General features: G+C 42.4%; 1 protein-coding gene across 1 annotated transcript in view; it reads right to left on the bottom strand.

Moving 5' to 3' along the window:
• The window catches only part of celf2 (cugbp, Elav-like family member 2), a 229030-nt gene extending 213468 nt beyond the window's left edge, over window positions 1–15562 (bottom strand). Inside the window, 3 exon segments of the mRNA XM_067581502.1 lie at window positions 15031–15097; window positions 15100–15143; window positions 15145–15562. Coding sequence (XP_067437603.1) covers window positions 15031–15097; window positions 15100–15143; window positions 15145–15458 — 425 coding nt within the window. The 5' untranslated portion in view covers window positions 15459–15562.
• Between the last annotated feature and the right edge of the window lie 2098 nt (window positions 15563–17660).

The following is a 17660-nucleotide window of genomic DNA, read 5'->3' as shown; positions in this document are numbered from 1 at the left end:
TGAGATAGTTGGGATTGAGCTGTGGGCAATAAGAGAGGAAAGCAGGAAGCTTTTAGAGGGTGTTATCCTTCCTCTCTGTTCGCGGTTCCAAATGTTCCTCTGCCTCTGATGAGACGGGCTCATACAACAGATTACCAGCACAAATGCTGCTCGAGGGAAAGCTGGCACAAGGAGAGAGATCCAAACACACCACCAGCAGATATATAACTCTCCAACCTGGTCTCACAATCTGCGTACAAATAAAACTTTACTCTTTCAGATTGCATGCAGTGCATATGCCAAAGTCTAATTTTAGCACGCAGGTGATACGCCAATTTAATGCCGCATTTTTAACCTTTTTTTGCGTGTCGTTTAATGATGTGTGTTAGGTTTAGGCACAAAATCCACTTGGTTATGGTTGCGGTGAGATCATGATTTGGGTTAATACGGTAAAATGTGGTGAAAATGTCCTGACATGGCGCTATAAAAATCTCCATTTATACCTGACTAGACGGTAAAAATCTCTGGTTAAAGTGCTCGATGTGACGTTGGAAGATGTCCAGTTGGCGGTCTTGAACAGTGCTCTCCTTCTGCTTTTGCAACCTTTTGGCAAAAGTGTGAAGAATCGGCGTATTGTGAGAATGGCACGCGATTTGACAGTGTAAAGTCATGTTATTTGTATGCTGTCTGAGAGAGACAGATGGCAGGATCATACTTGTGTCTTATGTAGTCACTGGATAAATATAATTTATTTTTCTGGCACATATTCATGCACTTATGGCTGTTCTCTGTGTAGTTTGAGGATCTCAGAGGATTCTCACAGGGATTTAAAGAAATTTTCCTATACGTCATACTTTATGAAGAGTTTATCATCTCTAAACAATAAATACTAATAGTCTATAAATATTTATCTTTGTTTTATTAATAAATTATACTTGTATTATTATAAAACCAGTGTTTTGGTTGCCAGGCTGTGGAAAAGTCCCTTTGGCTGATGTTTATACTCCTCTAGTATGACCTCACTTGTCCTCTTGGCTTTCAATTCATTTACCATCAGTTACAACTTATAAACTCCTTATGAAGTTTACTCTATTAGAAAGACAGTATCCTAATTAAGCAACAGCTACTTTGATGGGGTTCACTCTATTTATTTCCCTCATAAACAGTTAAAAACTCTATAAAAATATCAAGTCATTTTTGTCTTGAATTACATGTTTAGTCTTATTTTCATAGAAGAAGGAAAGAAATGATTTCCACCTGTTTCAAAAAGGAAATAACTTGTTTCAAGTGTTCTCTGAAATCAAAATTAACTTCTCTTGACAAAAATCTGCATCTTCTCCGCTCACTTCTGCCTAAAATCTTGATTTTCTTTAAGCGATTAAAAAGAAATTCTAACGCAATAAGAATATTCTGATTTGTTTCCAATAGAAATAGAAATAGAAAGTGTGTCTTCACCTTTAAACAAGACACAGTGAGACCAGTCGATGCACTAGAATCAATAAAAAAAAACACGTTAAATCTTTCATTTACATTGGATACAGGTGGAGATATTTATGTTGCACTGGCAGATCTTTTCACTTGCATTAAAAAAATATTTCTAGGAATCAATAACATCAGAAATAACTTGTCAAGAAGAGAGATTTTTGCAGCGTGTTTTGCTACAGCGGTCCTTGACAAAAGCTGGAGCAGGCAGAGGTTCATATCTTGATGTGGGCCTATTCTGGACTGTCAGAGTACACTTGTTTAAAAGTGAGGCCCAGTCATTCTGCCCATTGAAAGTTAGCAGAGTAGGGAATGTTGGACTGACGAGGAGCACTGCTTATCGACCATGGCCGGGCGCGTTTCCACTCTGGAGATGGGACGCGAGGCACTGGGGCGTGCTGACGACCGTCCCCCGGGAGTCCTGTCCAATTACAGCTCAAAATGAGCCAGGAGAGCGCCGAGATTGGGCTGGGCAAACCAAAGTGATGATGGAACGAGGGAGGGGGCTGAAAGATGGAAAGTAAGGGGGGGCCGAGGATATGAGTAGCACTTGAAATTAATGGGGCAGGGTGGAGTGGGACTCCCAGGGGCGAGCAGAGAACCCGCTGATGGCATTAACTCCACCCTCAAGCAGCCATTAGGGGGCGAGAGCTTCCAGTAATCTCGGGGACACAGAGCAGAGAAGGCTCGCAAGGTTTCCCAGATAGCGGCGCTGCCACCGGGCATAGCCGCTGCAGCGAGCTGCCTGGAACATCGACCACGGAGATGTACAGCGAGTTAACTGTGCATGACACTATTAAGAGGATGCCAGACATTCCTGATGCTCTGCATGATCACATATCTAAGCTGAGAATTTCACGGGGCAATCCAGATTTCATTCTGACCCACATCATATTAAAAAAAAAAACTGACAAACTGATAGATTTCTGCAAAGATTTTAACAAGCGCTGGTGTTCGGAGGGCTTTTATTTGAAATGTCATATTTGGACGACTCTGCTTCCAAGAGCTATTAAGCAGAAATGTGTTCGTTTATAAAAGAGCTCTTCTGTGTGTGATTGCCGTTTAATAGCCGGCCATACATTCACGCTCCAGTCTCGCTTTAATGTTGCGGTGCACTGGGGACCAATGGCAAGCGAGGGGAGAGAACCCAAGGCCTCGAAACATCTCGTCCAAATTACCGTCATCTTCCAAACCGCCGCGCGTCGAGGGGGGATGAGATGAAATGTTGTCATAATGTCGCTGTAGTGAAGCTCATCGCCTGCGCATTCAGCTTGTAGACAGACTGGAATAATAACACACTGATACTTCACACATACACACACACACTAGGATTACATTGATAAAGCTGTTTTGATCACACATTCACTGCAGACCTGATTAATGATCAGACTGGTTGTCTATTGGAAGGCCCTGATTTGATTCTAATTCTACGTTTTGATCAGAGAACACACAAGTACATCATTTCTACTGGTTTTAATGGAGAGCTTCAGAGCTGCCATGATTGCCCAAATTGCTTTTTCAAAGGATTCTACACACAGGGGGGAAACGGCATGAAAATATTCAAATTTAAATTGAAAGATAGTGAATAATAGTACAAGATATCAGTATCAGTTGCAATCCAAAAATAATCCGCTATCACTGAAATGCTATCAATAACAAAGTGGCACAGACAAGTGCACTTGTGTCTTCTCTGTTTGACACACAAAGAAAACACGACAGTCGCAGAGTTGAGAGAAAGAAACGGAGAGAGAGAGAGAGAGAGAAAGAGAGGAGGAGAGATAGAGAAACACATTTAAAGTTTTGCCGGGAGTCAGTGATGCTTTTAATACATACAGTCACATCAATGGCACATTAAGACAGTGTAACCACGGCAACAGACACCAGGATTATGTCAAAGGGAGGCACACAAAAGATTCGAAGATGCTTTGTTTAAAACAGTAGCAACGCGGTCCTGGGAGAGAAGGAAAGAAAAGAAAAGAAGACAAAAATAAGCAAGGTTTTTCCGAGAAAGAAAGCCAGACATGCTGTATACCGAAGGCTGCGAGGGCAGGATTTGCAGCTCCTGCTGAGTGTGTGTAGCTCTATTAATCACATTGTGGAGACATAAATCTGTGCACGCACATTTTAGGGGACTTACACGGAAAAGAGAAAGCATGTACCCACAAGGTAAGCTTTTAAAATTTAGGGTTGGTGCTTGATTCTGTGATGAGAGTTAGTTAGTTGTAGTTAGGAATGTAAAGTAGTGATTATGGGTTAGGGTTTAGGGTTAGGGTTAGGGTTTAGGGTTAGGGTTTGGGGTTAGGATTAGGGTTAGGGTTTAGGGTTAGGGTTAGGGTTATTGTTTAGGGTTAGGGTTAGGGTTAGGGTTAGGGTTAGGGTTTAGGGTTAGGGTTTAGGGTTAGAGTTAGGGTTTAGGGTTAGTCTCCAGGGAATTAAAGTACGCTAATGTCCCCCAAAATGATAAAAAAAAACATTTGTGTATGACTTTAAAGGATTTGTTCACAGTTTTTCAAGTCTGTCCTAAAACAATAGTCATGAGTCCAAATGAACATTGAAAAGGTTTCTTGCTGTCATCATTCCTCATGTTCATACTGACTGTTAAAAGATCCTACGCTTGTAAGTGACAAAATCCACAAGCGCATTCAAAAGCTTATCTCTTTTTTGTTTCCCAGGACAGTGTTTCCCAGTGTTGAGCAGCTGGGAATTTGTACAAAAAAGGTTATAATTTTAAAAGATATCTGACTATTTGACTAACTCAGGCTGCCAAAGTCTCATATTAGCTTCAGATAAACTTTTAAATATGTTTTTGCACAAACAAGGACTGTGTATTTTGTCCCCCGATAACTTACACTGAAATCAAGAATGGATCTTTTAACGGCCAGTATGAACAGAGGAGATGATTACAGCAAGAAAAAGCTCAAGATGGGACCTGAAATTTTTCCTTTAAATGTGCTTTTGAAGAACTTCAATATATTTTGACATGAACCTCAACAAGAGGAAGCATGGTTTCTGCCCCCCACTTCTCATATACATCTCTCTCTCTCTCTCTCTCTCTCTCTCTCTCTCTCTCTCACACACACACACACACACAGTATGAGATGTAATGACCATGATTGCTCCAGGGCTGTTTCTCCAGTCATCTGACTGTGTGCAGAACATTAAGCAACAGTCCACTCCCATAAAACACACACTGTTTCTGCAGCTGCAGTAACACCGTCTGTCTACTCTCCTCTCTCCTGCTCCTCACTACCTTACTTTTCCCGGCTCTTGACATTTTCATCTTTCATCCAATGTTTTGGTCATCAACAGCCTGATACGGCCAGGTCGAGCAGAAGTAAGACAACGTACTTCTCCATACTGGGCTGCTGTAAAACTTTGTTGAGTTGCAGTGAAGTCTCCTTTACTGAGAAGTACAGCAGCTGGACTAAATAAAAAGAAGCTTTGAGGTGTTTCAATTATTTTGTCCATCCCTATATATAATCAATAAACTGAAGTAGAAGTTTGTTTGTAACAATGCCGCTGTATATGACGTATATGTCAGAGAAAAGTTGAAAAACCATCTACGTGCACGTTTAACTTCCATAAATAACAAAGCCACATGTCCGTGAGATAGCCAATCAGAGCACAGATTGAATGATGTGTCAACAGGGACAATGTTGTAATATGAATACCGCCTTGTCACTTCCTCTTTGGTCAAGAAATGTCTTTAGGTGACTGTGAGTTCCTAAAAAACTCCCAACAGTGAGTTATGAAAGCCTCATATTTCCAAGGTTGACACACATGATGAAGTACTCGTTGAGTCATCGATCGTTTCCGTTGCTGAGGTAGAGCACGATCCTCTGGAAATGTCTAAACCGTACATTTAAATACATTTATCAGCAGGAGTTTGTTAAAATGACCTTTGAACTACAACAGAGATGGCATCCAAAAGCTGCAGAATGCATTTCGCAAATGTATCACATGACATGAGAAATAAATATCAAGATAAAGTGCATGATAGAGCTGAATTATTATGTCTAAAATGAAATTCTTGCTTGTTTTTTTGCTCAGTTCTTGGCCTATCTTTACATTTTGAACTGACAGAACACTGGCTTCACTCTCACAGTGTTCAGTCAGAGACACTCATGTCAGGAAAAGTGATCATTTATAGCAAATACAGTTTGATTCGGTAGCAAATGTTCAGGTCTTTGAGGGATTTCTTGGAGAATCTGAGCAGCAATTTAAAAAAAATCACATATAAGGACATCAGACAGAGGAAGTCAGGGTGGTGGAGTGCGGCACGAGGATATCAGCAGACTAGTTAGCGTCAGGTTAGAAGGGCAACTGTGCATGATTGGATGTTACTAGTCAGCTGGTAGCCAAGCAGCTGATGAACGAGCCACTGATGGTGAAGCATGAACGACTCAGCTGAGGTAATGCGAGCGCAACTTCAACGCTCTGCCTGAACCACTGCTATTCTGCTTTTTTTTATTCTTCTTGCTCTTCCACTCGGATGTTTCAGCTTCACTGTGTAGAATGATGTACGTGCAGATTTTAAGGCGTGTACCTACAAGCATGATTTGTGACCTCACAACTACTTCAGAGCCAATTGTTGGGCCAGTATGTAACTGCAGCATTATGGATTTTTCAATGAGGGAAAAGGAGATGATATCATATTAAGAGTATTTAATGTGGTAATCGAACTTTTTTTTTTTTCTTTAATGTTTAGCACAAAGTAGTAAAAAAGGGAGTTTCCTTTCATTCACATGACGACTCGGAGTCTGGCGCAAATCAGCTCTGGTTATTACATCACACTGTATTCTCGCTATCTGGACTCCACCCTGTGGCTCTGTTCCCTTTCAAACACAAAATGTTTGAGTGTGTGTTACAGAGAGAAGGAGAGAGAGAGAATCCCTTCTTGGCAAATATCACATGTGAGAAGTTCAGTTTCTTTCTTCCTGCTCTGGTTTATCTCCAGTTGGCCTCTGACCCCTGGTCGTCACCCGATCTGCATGTAGGTTTTAACTGACAACCGAGGACCTCCATCATACAGTAATGCAGTTTGATTGATTATACGTTCTTTATTGCTGAACTGATCGATACGTTAGTTGTCTCGGCAGCTGCTGGTGGTTTTGCTCTTCATAAACCAAAAACCAGTCGATCCGTGTTGACAGCGATGACGACTGCGGTCAATCAGCTTCACTTCCTGCTTTTCTTCCGTCGAGACATTTTGCATTTAAAAAAAAACAACAAAAACAATCCTCTCTCTCTCTTTTCTCTCGTATATTTTTCTCTTGAGCTCGCTCTGCTTTTTCTTCCCTCCCTCCTCTTTTTTTTTTTTTTTGCAACACTCCAGGGTCACCATCTGCATGGCAACACTCGCAGCGTGACACTTCCATAACCCAGGAGGAGGAAGAGGAGCGACAGAGCACAGACCTCTCTCTCTCTCTCTCTCTCTCTCTCTATATTCACAGGCCACCCATAATTCATTAGCTCTCCCTCTCATCCTCTCTATATTTTTCTCTCTCTGCAGTGTGACCGAAGCAGGTTTCTCAAAGCTCGTGCGGATATTTTCTGGAATGAAGCCGCTGACAGTCGATATTTTAACATACAGCGTGTTTAAATTTGAGCGCTGTATTTTAAACCGTGGAACAATACACATGCATGCGTACTTGTGCAGCACAATCAAGCAAAATGCATCTTATCTATCATTAAACATAATCAAAATTTTAATATAAAGCCAGTTGTAATTATCGTCAACTTATGAAGACTTATGAACCGATGAAGAGTAACAGTTTCCTTCACATATGGCCTCTGGTTCTGACCTATTGAAGTGATCCTTGCAAAAAGCACTCTGATTGGTCAGTTTTTCATTTGGCCTCTGGTCATGCATTGTCAATGCATTTTTTTTTTTTTGGCTTCACTTTGAGCATCCATCAGTCAAAAAACACAAAAGAGATTTAATTCCATGTTTTTTAGGGTTTTTTTTTTTTGCTTATTTTCACCGGGCAGAGTGCCAATGTTTTTCTTTCCTTCACTGACTCTCACCCCCTCATCCCTCCTCCTCCTCCTCCTCTTTCCTCGCATCCTCCCCCTCCCCCCCCTCCCCTCCTCACCCCCTTTCCCTTCCCCTCCACCACTCCGCTAAGCTTTCCGTTTGGGTTGCAAGCAAAAGCTGTTTATTTATGAGAGGGAATCTATTTTTCCCTCTCATTTTTCTCTCCCCCCCCATACCCCCCACCGTCACCCTGCTCTCTTTCTCTCCCTCATCGTCGTCCTCTTTTCCTCCCTGGTTACACGCTTGTAGGGGATCACTATGAATAATAAAAAAAAAAAAACACAAGAGAGGTTGGGGGTGTGTGTGAGAGGGGAATGTGATGCATTGGAAGAGCGCAAAGGGAAATCTGCTACGAATAAGGACCGGGAGGTGGAGTAGAAATAAAAAAAGAGAGATAAAAGAGGGATGCAAAGAGAGAAGGTGGAGGAGAGAGTCTACTCCATACTTCCAGTGTCTCTTAAGCCATACGACACAAACACGGTTGTGTGTCACCGGGGGAAACACACACACACACACACACACACACAAACAGCTTTTTTATGGGCCGGGTTGTCGTGCACAAGGCAGCAGTACCTTTGAGAATAAGACTATAACAAAGTACAGCACTAAAATACAGCCAGAGGGAATGATTAGTGTGTGTGTGTGTGTGTGTGTGTGTGTGTGTGTGTGTTTGTGTGGAAGAGAGAGAGAGAGAGAGAGAGAGAGAGAGAGAGAGAGCGTGAGGGTTGGTGAAAGAGAGCGCGAGCAAGAGAGATAGAGATAGAGTGCCGTGCTCCAGGTGGTGCATTATTAAACAGATTTGTCACTTTGGGCCAATGGTGTTAAGTGTGTGCGTGCCTGTGTGTGTGTGTGTGTGTGTGTGTGTGTGCATGGGCTAATGCATAGGTTGGACTGAGTAGTTTAAGTTAACAGAAAAAGAACGAAAGAAAAAAATGGGCTAATGGGCTTATTGAAAAGAACGAGAGTGACAAAAAGAAAGAAAAGAGAAAGAGAGAAATGAGAGGAGACAGAAAAACAGATAAAATTTTTTTTTAAAAACTCCGAAACTGAGGAAAGAAATAAAGAAAAAGAGAAAAAATGAAGTAATGAGAGGAAAAAGACAAAGCGAGCGAGAAAGAAAAAGTCAAAAAAAGGATAAAATGACAGAAATACTTCCAGCATTCTTGATTTACATGTGCAGTCATGTTACCTCCTGCTCACTGATGATGATTATACACACACACACAAACACCGTCATGTGACCTGTGACCTTTGTGTGTGTGTGTGTGTGTGTGTGTGTGTCTGGCATCTGTAAACCTGCGGTAGGTAATCTTACTTTGGGACAGGAACACACACACACACACACACACACATTGTAACCTGTCAACACAACACTATCTGAAAGGCTTTTCAGAATAATGCAGCATTGCGACTGACTTGTAAAAGCAGAACAATCCCCCAAGTTTCAACTCTGACAGCAGTACGACACGCAGAAACTACACCTTATAAATATCTTAAAAATTCATCCTTTTTCATTCCTGATGAGAATTCACTTTCCCGGGATACTTCTACTCTTGACAGCATGGGAAAAAAAAGCCCCAGAAAGGGCACTTTGACCACAAACCTCTCCACTGAAACCAGAATAATAAATATGCTTACATGTGCGAAATCCAATGAAAATGTTGCATTAGTATCAGCAGAGTTGAAAGAGGAATTCAGACCCTTTAAATAAAAATTTAACCTAAGTATCAAAAGTTAAATACGGGATGCAGTATGACCCCTGTCAGAGGACGCAGGGATTCCTGCATTGTTTTATATCATAGATGCTCCACCTGGACTGGAATAAAGATTAAAAACATAGAAAATTCATAAAACCTTTACTTAAAGAGCAGAGTTGCTATTTCACTCATATAGTGAATGACTGAAGCTATTGAATGTGTGTGGAACTGTGAGGCTTGTATATGTTAATGGTTTATTTTCATTGATGCATTAATATATAAGCAGCATTTTAATGCTGTAGCTGGCCAATGGGGTGGTACTTTAACAAATGTAAACAATTTATAATGACAGCAGCACTTTTGATGATCATTAAGTCCGTTTTTTTAGGGGAAAAAGCCAAAAAAATGCAATATTTTCCTGCTTTTTACACACATTTGGGGTTAAGAACTGTTGTACGGACAAAGACAGAGCAACCAATAGAGACACAGACATCCCTTTAGGATCTATGAACTCGTGATGGACGTTTTTTCATGTTTTTCTGATGTTTTATGGACCACATGATTAATCAACGGAGCGCTCTGAAGATCAACTGATAACGGAAACGATCTTCAGTTGCAGCCCGATAGTGTTGGATCCTTTAATCTATAAAAAATCATCTCTTTTTATGTTTTTGCATGTAAATCTGCACGATAACTAGCAGTCAAATACATGTAGCGGAGTAAAAAGTGTGATAGTTGAGTCTGAAATGTATAAAGTAGTATAACTCAAGTAAAGTACTTTGAAAATGTACTTGAGTAAATGTGTTTAATTACTTTCCACGACTGAAAATCTCTGCATACTTCCCATATTGATAATACTATCATATCAGAGGTGACCAACTTTTAATAAAACACTGTCTGCTTAACCACAAACACACACCTGGAGGAGTCTCGCCTATATGTGGCGTGCACTCCCCTCGTCTTTTCGGCGTTTCTCTCTTCCTGTAATTTCGTATCTTTCCTTCTCCTCTGTAGCTTTCCCAGTCGCCTTCCCTCTCTGTCATCTTTCCTCTCCGTCTCTTTTGTGTTTTTTTTCTGACGCACTCTCGCCTCAACTATGTAATTATCTCTTGCTGATTCCAGGGGGTTCGGAGGAATTCAGCCCTCCCTCTCTTTCTCCTTCTGCCCGCCCCCGTCCGCCTCCGTCGCTCCGATGCTGAATGCCGTATTGTACTCCGCCGCTTGATTGACAGCTGTGGGAAGCGGAGAATGAATTCTGAGGTCCGCCCCGCAGCAGCCCGACCCTCCTTCCTGCCGCCATCATTTTCATTTAAACTTGTCACCCGGCTTTTCCCTCTTTCAGATCACTTACATGATGTGAGGTACAGTCACCATTACGCATCTCTCTAAATTATTTTTAATATATCAGTTTGACTCCAATTAACGAGCACACTGTGGATTTTACATCCCAAAGGTGGTTAAACTTTATTTTGCAAATAAAAATATGAAGGTAAATTTACTTCCTGTGCGACTTCTCACTCATTCCCCTCATTCAAACAGCTCCCGTTGGGCTCCAGGCAACAAACCTTTCTCTCGAGGGGGGCTGATAATCATCTGAACCATGTAAGGTGTTTCCACTGCTCTGATGTTCATCTGAAAGCCGGAATAAACCCCTGAAAATAGCTCATTAGGACGTCACATGACTGGAGCGGCGTCATCACTCAACACGCGTCAAAAACATCACAACTCAGGGAGCGAATCAGGGCGAAGAGGGCAGCGGAGACGGTCCTGTCCCTCCATCTCCATGGAGCAAACATCAAGAACGCATCGATGGAAAGATGGAAAAGGATGACAGAAGAGGGAGTTCATGAGAAGTTTTTTTTTTTCAGTTAAATTGGGGATTTTGATTCAAAATCAAACCTCCGCAAATGATCATTTTCTAACTCTGATAATCAAATGAAACCTGCAGTGACACCTGTGTTACACCGGATCGTTTAATTAGCTCAGCTTCAGTGGTGCTGTGACATTTTAACATCTCTTCCACAGAGACAGAAACAGAAAAAGGGACTGAAATTCCAGTCAAAACATGTTGTTCTCCACCATGAAATTGCTCAAATTTAAAGATAAAACTGTATCGTCAGCAGCTTCGGTCCAGAAAAATATCAGTGTCGGCCTTTAAGAAATGTTTTCACTCTAACCCTTTCATTAAAACCAGTATAATCCTGAATAGAGAAAAGGTCTGGCTTATAGATAAAGCACCACACACACTCTCACGCCACACACACACACTATCAGAGGGGATTTAACGATTCAAACAGCAGTCTTGGTAATTAGGCAGATGGATTTGTGCCTCTCCTCGCGGTCCAGAGGGATACAAAGCGACACATAATGCAAGCGGACAAACTCTTTAAGTGGATTAATTAAAACCAACACTGCGGGGTCAAAGGTCAAGCCCCCTTCACTTTCAACCGCCTCGCACTTTCCCTTTGCTTTCCTTTCCCCCTCCCGCCTCTCTCGGAGCGAACGGGGCGGTACACCTGCCCGGGGTGAGAGGATTTCGATGACCGGACGCCGGCGGAAACGGACCCAGAAGAGAAGCGCTTGTTTTTTTTTCCACTATGTGAGCTTGAACCAAAAAATGTTGAAATTATGCTCTTGTTTCCTAACTTAACCACTAGTTTGGTTATATTTGTTTCTAAATACACACACACACACACTTATCTTGAACTTCCTGTGTCTATCTGCACATCCAGCAATGATTTAACCAGACAGCAACAGAATAAAAACCTGAGCGCTCCTCTCTCCCCCTCCCTAATTGAATACAGAACACACCTCGTCTTTGCCGCGCGTGTGTGTGTGCGCGATTGTGTGTGTGTGTGTGTGTGTGTGTGGTAGCTGGATGTAATCAGATGGAATTAATATGCATGCTGTTTCTCATTATGGAATAACTGAACTGCACTTCAGATATGTGACGTGCACCGTGAGACAGCACGGACAGATTTCTAACATCCATCCACTGCGTTTTTTTTTCTTCTGGAGAATGATTGTGTGTTTATATATGTGTGTGTGTGTGTGTGTGTGTGTGTGTGTGTGTGTAGACAGATACAGTATACAAGATAGCAGAGATGCAGAGAGAAGACACACCCTGCTGCTGATCAGATAATGAAACATGCTTTCTTTAACACATGCACACACACACACACACACACACACATTTGTCACTTGCATTAACTCCTTGATGGATTTCAACTAAATCAAATTCCACAAAGCTGCATTAATCAGCTAATTGTGCTAATATGCATATCATGCTGTCTAATTGCGTTACAGCAGTGAGGTCTCATCTTTTATCCGCATCGATACTTCCCTTTACAATATCCCTGTTTTCAAATCTTTAACGATGCAACACCTTTTTTTTTGTTTGTTTGTTTGTTAAATTTTAGCAGAAATCGGATTTTTTCCACAAACTGTGATCACACCGGGTCGTCGTGCACGGTTTTCATCTGTTAAAATGTAGAAAACAGTTATCTAACTAAATCAAATAAGTATTTTGATAAGGCAGTGAGTGTGTGCGCTCTTTATCGCTCTCCTTTGTTTCAACCGCTTCTGGTTGGCTCGACAACAACAACAACAGCACACACACACACACACACACACACACACACACACACACACACACACTTTCTTGTTAATGGCGTGTTTATGATATGAGTGTGTGTGTGTTAAGTGTGTGTCTGAGCGTGACGGAGGTGAGTCTCATTAGGGAGAAAACGACGCAGAGGACGCCGCCGAGGTGCTTCATTATCATAGTCGATTGAGAGGTGCGTCTGTGGGCGTGAGTGCTTGTTTCTGTGTGTGTGTGTGTGTGTGTGAGGGAGTAGAGGAGAGTGTGTGTGTGTGTGTGTATGTGTGACCCCGGGAGAGTGTGAGCGGCGGGCCGGCTGTAAGCTGGTCTTTATTAAGATGCGTTGTCTTTGGAGAGGGACAGCTGCTCCAGCCTCTAATCTGGAAGAACAAAGGTTTAATAAAGAGAAGAGGAAAGAGACAGAGGGGAGGTAAATACCTCTCTGCTACCTCCTTCTATCCTTCCTTTTTCCTCTTTTGCTTCCCTCTTTCCTTTAACCGACTGATCCAACTCTGCCTGCTATAAATAGGTGACAAAAAAAAAAAACTCTCTTTGGATTCCCTGTGCAAAACTTTCTCAATCTTGAAACATAAATCCTCACCTTTGACCTTTCATCTTTAAAGCAAGCGCGGATACCGTCAGGAGGACAATACGTCCGTTATTAACTCGTCATCCGTGCTAAAATTAGGTATAAGTGACATTTTTAATGATACCAGGAGATCTGTCCCCGTTAAGCAAATAGACCGAGAAGAGAGGAGAGAGTGTGTGTCCACAGAGAAAGTCTTTACTGTGGCTATTTATGTGTGTGAAAGTGTGTGTGTGTGTGTGTGTGTGTGTGTCAGGTCAGCTGCATGCCCTATTTCTCAGTCTGGATGGTCATCACCGCCTGTTTAGAAATGACATCATTTATCCCCCCCCCCCTCCGACCACCACCACCCACCCACCCAACCCCCCCCAATCCATCAGCAGTTCACTGAAATATGCCTGTTCTACATTACTGCACTCATTTTCTATTTTGGATTTGTGGATGATGATGGTGGGATGGAGGGCAGTTGGGTTGGGGGGTAAGGGGGGATAAAAATGATAAAAGAGGGGAGAGGCAGCATTAAAAGAATAATTTGAGGGTCTTGAGGATTCTGTCTCCTCTCTCAGTTTCTAAAATAGAATTTGCGATAGTCCCCGCCGCTGCCGCCGAGTCTGTTGAGGGAATAATGACTTATTTATCAAATGGCTGAAATATTCAGGGACAAGGCCTTTTAAATGCCAGCTTTTAAATTCATAGGCTTTTCTGTTGAGATGCTTAATGACAGTGAATGTATTCATAGTGATTCGCAGGTCCGAGATATAGCCTTGTGTCCTGCCTGCGAGTCTAATAGCTGTTTGACAAAAAAAAAAAAAAAAAAGTGCTCGTTCATGAGCTAGAAAAAGTTTCACCTTTGACCTCAGGGGAAGACTAGGTGAATCAAATTTGTATCAGGACCGCCTCCTCGTGCCAAGAAGTAAATGGCTGTGCTGGTGGAGCTCGCGCTGAAAACATGTTTTGTAGCTCGGGAGATAAAATTTAATGTTCTTTAAAAGCGGCTCTGTTGCAGGCAATCAGCCATGAGTAAATGTTTCAAGATAAATTCCTAGAGGGGCGTACTTTTTTTTTTTTTTTTTTTTTTTTTACTGGCAGCGCGCGAGGCTCTTCAACATTTGGAGGGACCAAATCAGCATGGGGGGGGGGGGAGGGAGGGAGTGAGGGAGGGGGAATAGGTGGGGGTGGGTGGGTGTTGGTGTGGGAGGGGGGGGGCTGATAGATGAGTGTTATTCTTACTTCTGCGCTGGAATGGGGCGAAGTTTGGAGATGATGGTGGTGATGAAGCGCTGTGCAGGGCAGGAGCAGCGGGGGTTAATGAGATGTACGCGGACACAGAGCAGCTTGCATGCGTCAGACTCATGACAGAGCAGAGGGGGGAACAGGGAGATGAGCTCAGAAAGTAGAAAGAGCGCTGTACTCGGCGCAGATTATAGCCAAACGGCGCAATCCGTGCGTAATTACGCACCGCAGCGCCAGAACCACGGCTCTAAAAGGCAGCGACCTCCCGTCTGCACCGCGTCCCACCCTTATTTTTCCTCCAAAACACCACGGCACTTCTGTCTCGATCCCCCCCTCTCTCTCCCTCTCTCTCTCTCTCTCTGCTATCACCCCGTTCACAATGGCGAGGCTGTGGAGAAACTGACCGGGCGCTTACCTTAACACGTTCCAGCTTTTGAGAGGGTCCAGGTCTGAAATTATAGAAACCATGGTCGACTGGTTGGGCAGCACCGGGTAGAGGGAGGGGGTGCGGCAGAAAAAGATCGAAAGAAAAAGCGGCGCAAAGGCTGTAAACTCCGTCTGCGAATGACAGCGATTGCTCGGATGCAACCCGTCCTGGTTGTTCAGTGGGTGATGAGCGCTGTCACAGCTCTCTCTCTCTCTCTCTCTCCCTCTCTCTCTCTCTCTCTCCTTCTCTCGCTCTCTCTCTCTCTTTCCCTCCGCCCCCTCCTGTACAAAGCCTGCGCTCTGCAGACGCGTCTCCGAGCTTCCTCCGGTCCCTCTTTCACAGGAAAGCTGCTGCTGGAAATGCAGAGATGTACAGAAGAGGAGGGTAAATCCCACCGAGGAAACTAATTTACCCATCTTTTTTTTTTTTTTTAATACACAGAGGGGAATAGAGTTTACACACCTTTTTTTTTTTTTTTTTTTTTTTTTTTAGGGCTGGCACACTGCAAAAAATATCCATCTCAACGTGATTTTGTTTCGTTTTTTAATCTTAAATCTCCTTGGAGGGGTGGATTTTTTTTGTTAGTGGAGAGGATTTTCACACTCAGTTTCTCTTGTTTGAGTATTTTAAGATGAGGCAGATCATTGCAAGAAAAATGCCACTTAATGTAATGAGTTGGTTTGCAGTGTGATAAAATTAAATGATCATAATACTGATTCCAAAAAGGAGTTAAGAATAAAGGACATTAATATCTTTATATCCACCTACTACTTAAAACCACTAATAAAGCTAATAATTAACAATGAATACAATTAATGTTTTGCTATCTATCCCAATTATATCACACATTTTGCGGTCAAGGCCTATTTTAGACAGAACTGTTGCAATTTGATGCATCATCGCAGATCCTGCAGAGCATCTCGCTCTCTGCAAAACCCCTGTCAGCGCTGACTTCCTGTCTGACACCGCCATATCCTGTTGATAACTGTTTTTTTTTTTTTTCTCTCTTCTTCTTCTTTTTCTTTTTCCCCTCCCCTCAACATAGCAGCAGATGCGTCATCCCCTGGCAAAGAATGACAAGGCAACAGCCAAGTCCCACCTATTCTGAGCTCCTATCTATTTGCTTATTGGGAAAAAACAGATGAGCCCCGGTGGAAAAAAAAAAGAAGAAGAAGAGAGAGTATCAGAACTGTGTCTGTTTCAGATAATTGTCTGGGACAACAGAACGGAGTGGTACTGAAAGTCTCTGCCAGAACCATCGGAGTTGCAGCACAAGTGGTTTGTTATTTTCAGGATTATGATATCAGTCATTGCTCATGCAGTCACAGATAACAGTCAGTTTTACAGGAAACTTTGACAGTTTTCTTAGAAAAATGCGCTCTAATATACAAATCAGCCTTGTTTGAGCTTGATTACCAAACCATAAACAGTTAGATGTGTATGGGACATATCAGCTGAAGTTTACATGTTTAATTTAAAAAAATATCAGCAAAATTGAGCATGGAAGATTTTCTACACCAATGAGCTTTGAGGTCATTTTTCAGCCGCCGTTCTGCGGAGCGGAAACGCTACTCCACGTGGAAACAAAACGGAGAATTCGAGCTCTCAAGTCAGGCAACTGTAGGTAAGACGTAACGGTAATGCAAAGCTACAGCCTGGCGCTCGAAGCATCAGCAGCCATACTGGCTTTAAATAGACTCAATTGGACATCTGCTTCACTGAGGAGGAGGAGGAGGAGGAGGAGGATGGAGGAGGAGGATGGAGAGAGTTGACAGCATCTCTCTCCTCTTCCTCTTCTGTCTCTATTTCTGTCTCTCTCTCTCTCTTGCGCTCATATAGACACGAACGTTCGCGCGGACGCACGTACTCACATCGCAGAGATCAAACAGAGTTTAACTCTCCTCTGCACGGCTCTAATTTCCGCATGATAATCACGTTGGCAGCCCTGACGTCTCGGAGTAGGTGTTGGTGCATCTGTACAAGTTAGCAAAAGCGTACTGTATATACATGCGTTTGCATGAGAGAATAAGAAGGTGAGACCATCGACTGCAAAGTTTTAATTATCTTCGTGTCGTCTTTAAACTTTCTTCCCATCGTCGGAGCTTCAGTACATGTTGAAGCAGCTGTCAAACAATGTGATGTCTTGTAATTTGTTCTTTTTTGATAGATTTTCTTCTGTTGAACGTCAGATTTCATTAGAAGGAGCTTCACTAACTCTCTCAACTTAAGTTTCTTTTCTAAATCAATCACAAAGGTTATTAATTAGCATTCATGTCTTCTGGACTTCAAGTGTTTGGAACAGTAATGTAGTTTGTACCACTATTGTGTCAATGATTGTTAAAATGTCAAGAGTTACTAGTTTTACTTATAAGCGTGGAGCAACAAATTTGTGAGATTGATGGTCTGTTTGCTTTACTTTCATAAAATACAGTTTTAACTCACAGAAAGGTCAAAGCGCTCTAGAACAAACAAGCGCACCAACGTGAGCATCTGTGCCATTTTGGGAAATATATATTGTGTTCAAAACATTGAACATCATTTAAATACAAACGAGAATGTTGTTTCCGACTTAAGAGTGGATTTGTTCTTCGAAAAGGCCGACAAGACACCGAGTGTCC

This window comes from Thunnus thynnus, chromosome 23, assembly GCF_963924715.1.
Source record: "Thunnus thynnus chromosome 23, fThuThy2.1, whole genome shotgun sequence".
Lineage (NCBI taxonomy): Eukaryota > Metazoa > Chordata > Actinopteri > Scombriformes > Scombridae > Thunnus > Thunnus thynnus.
This window is presented reverse-complemented; position numbering and strand designations above follow the sequence as displayed.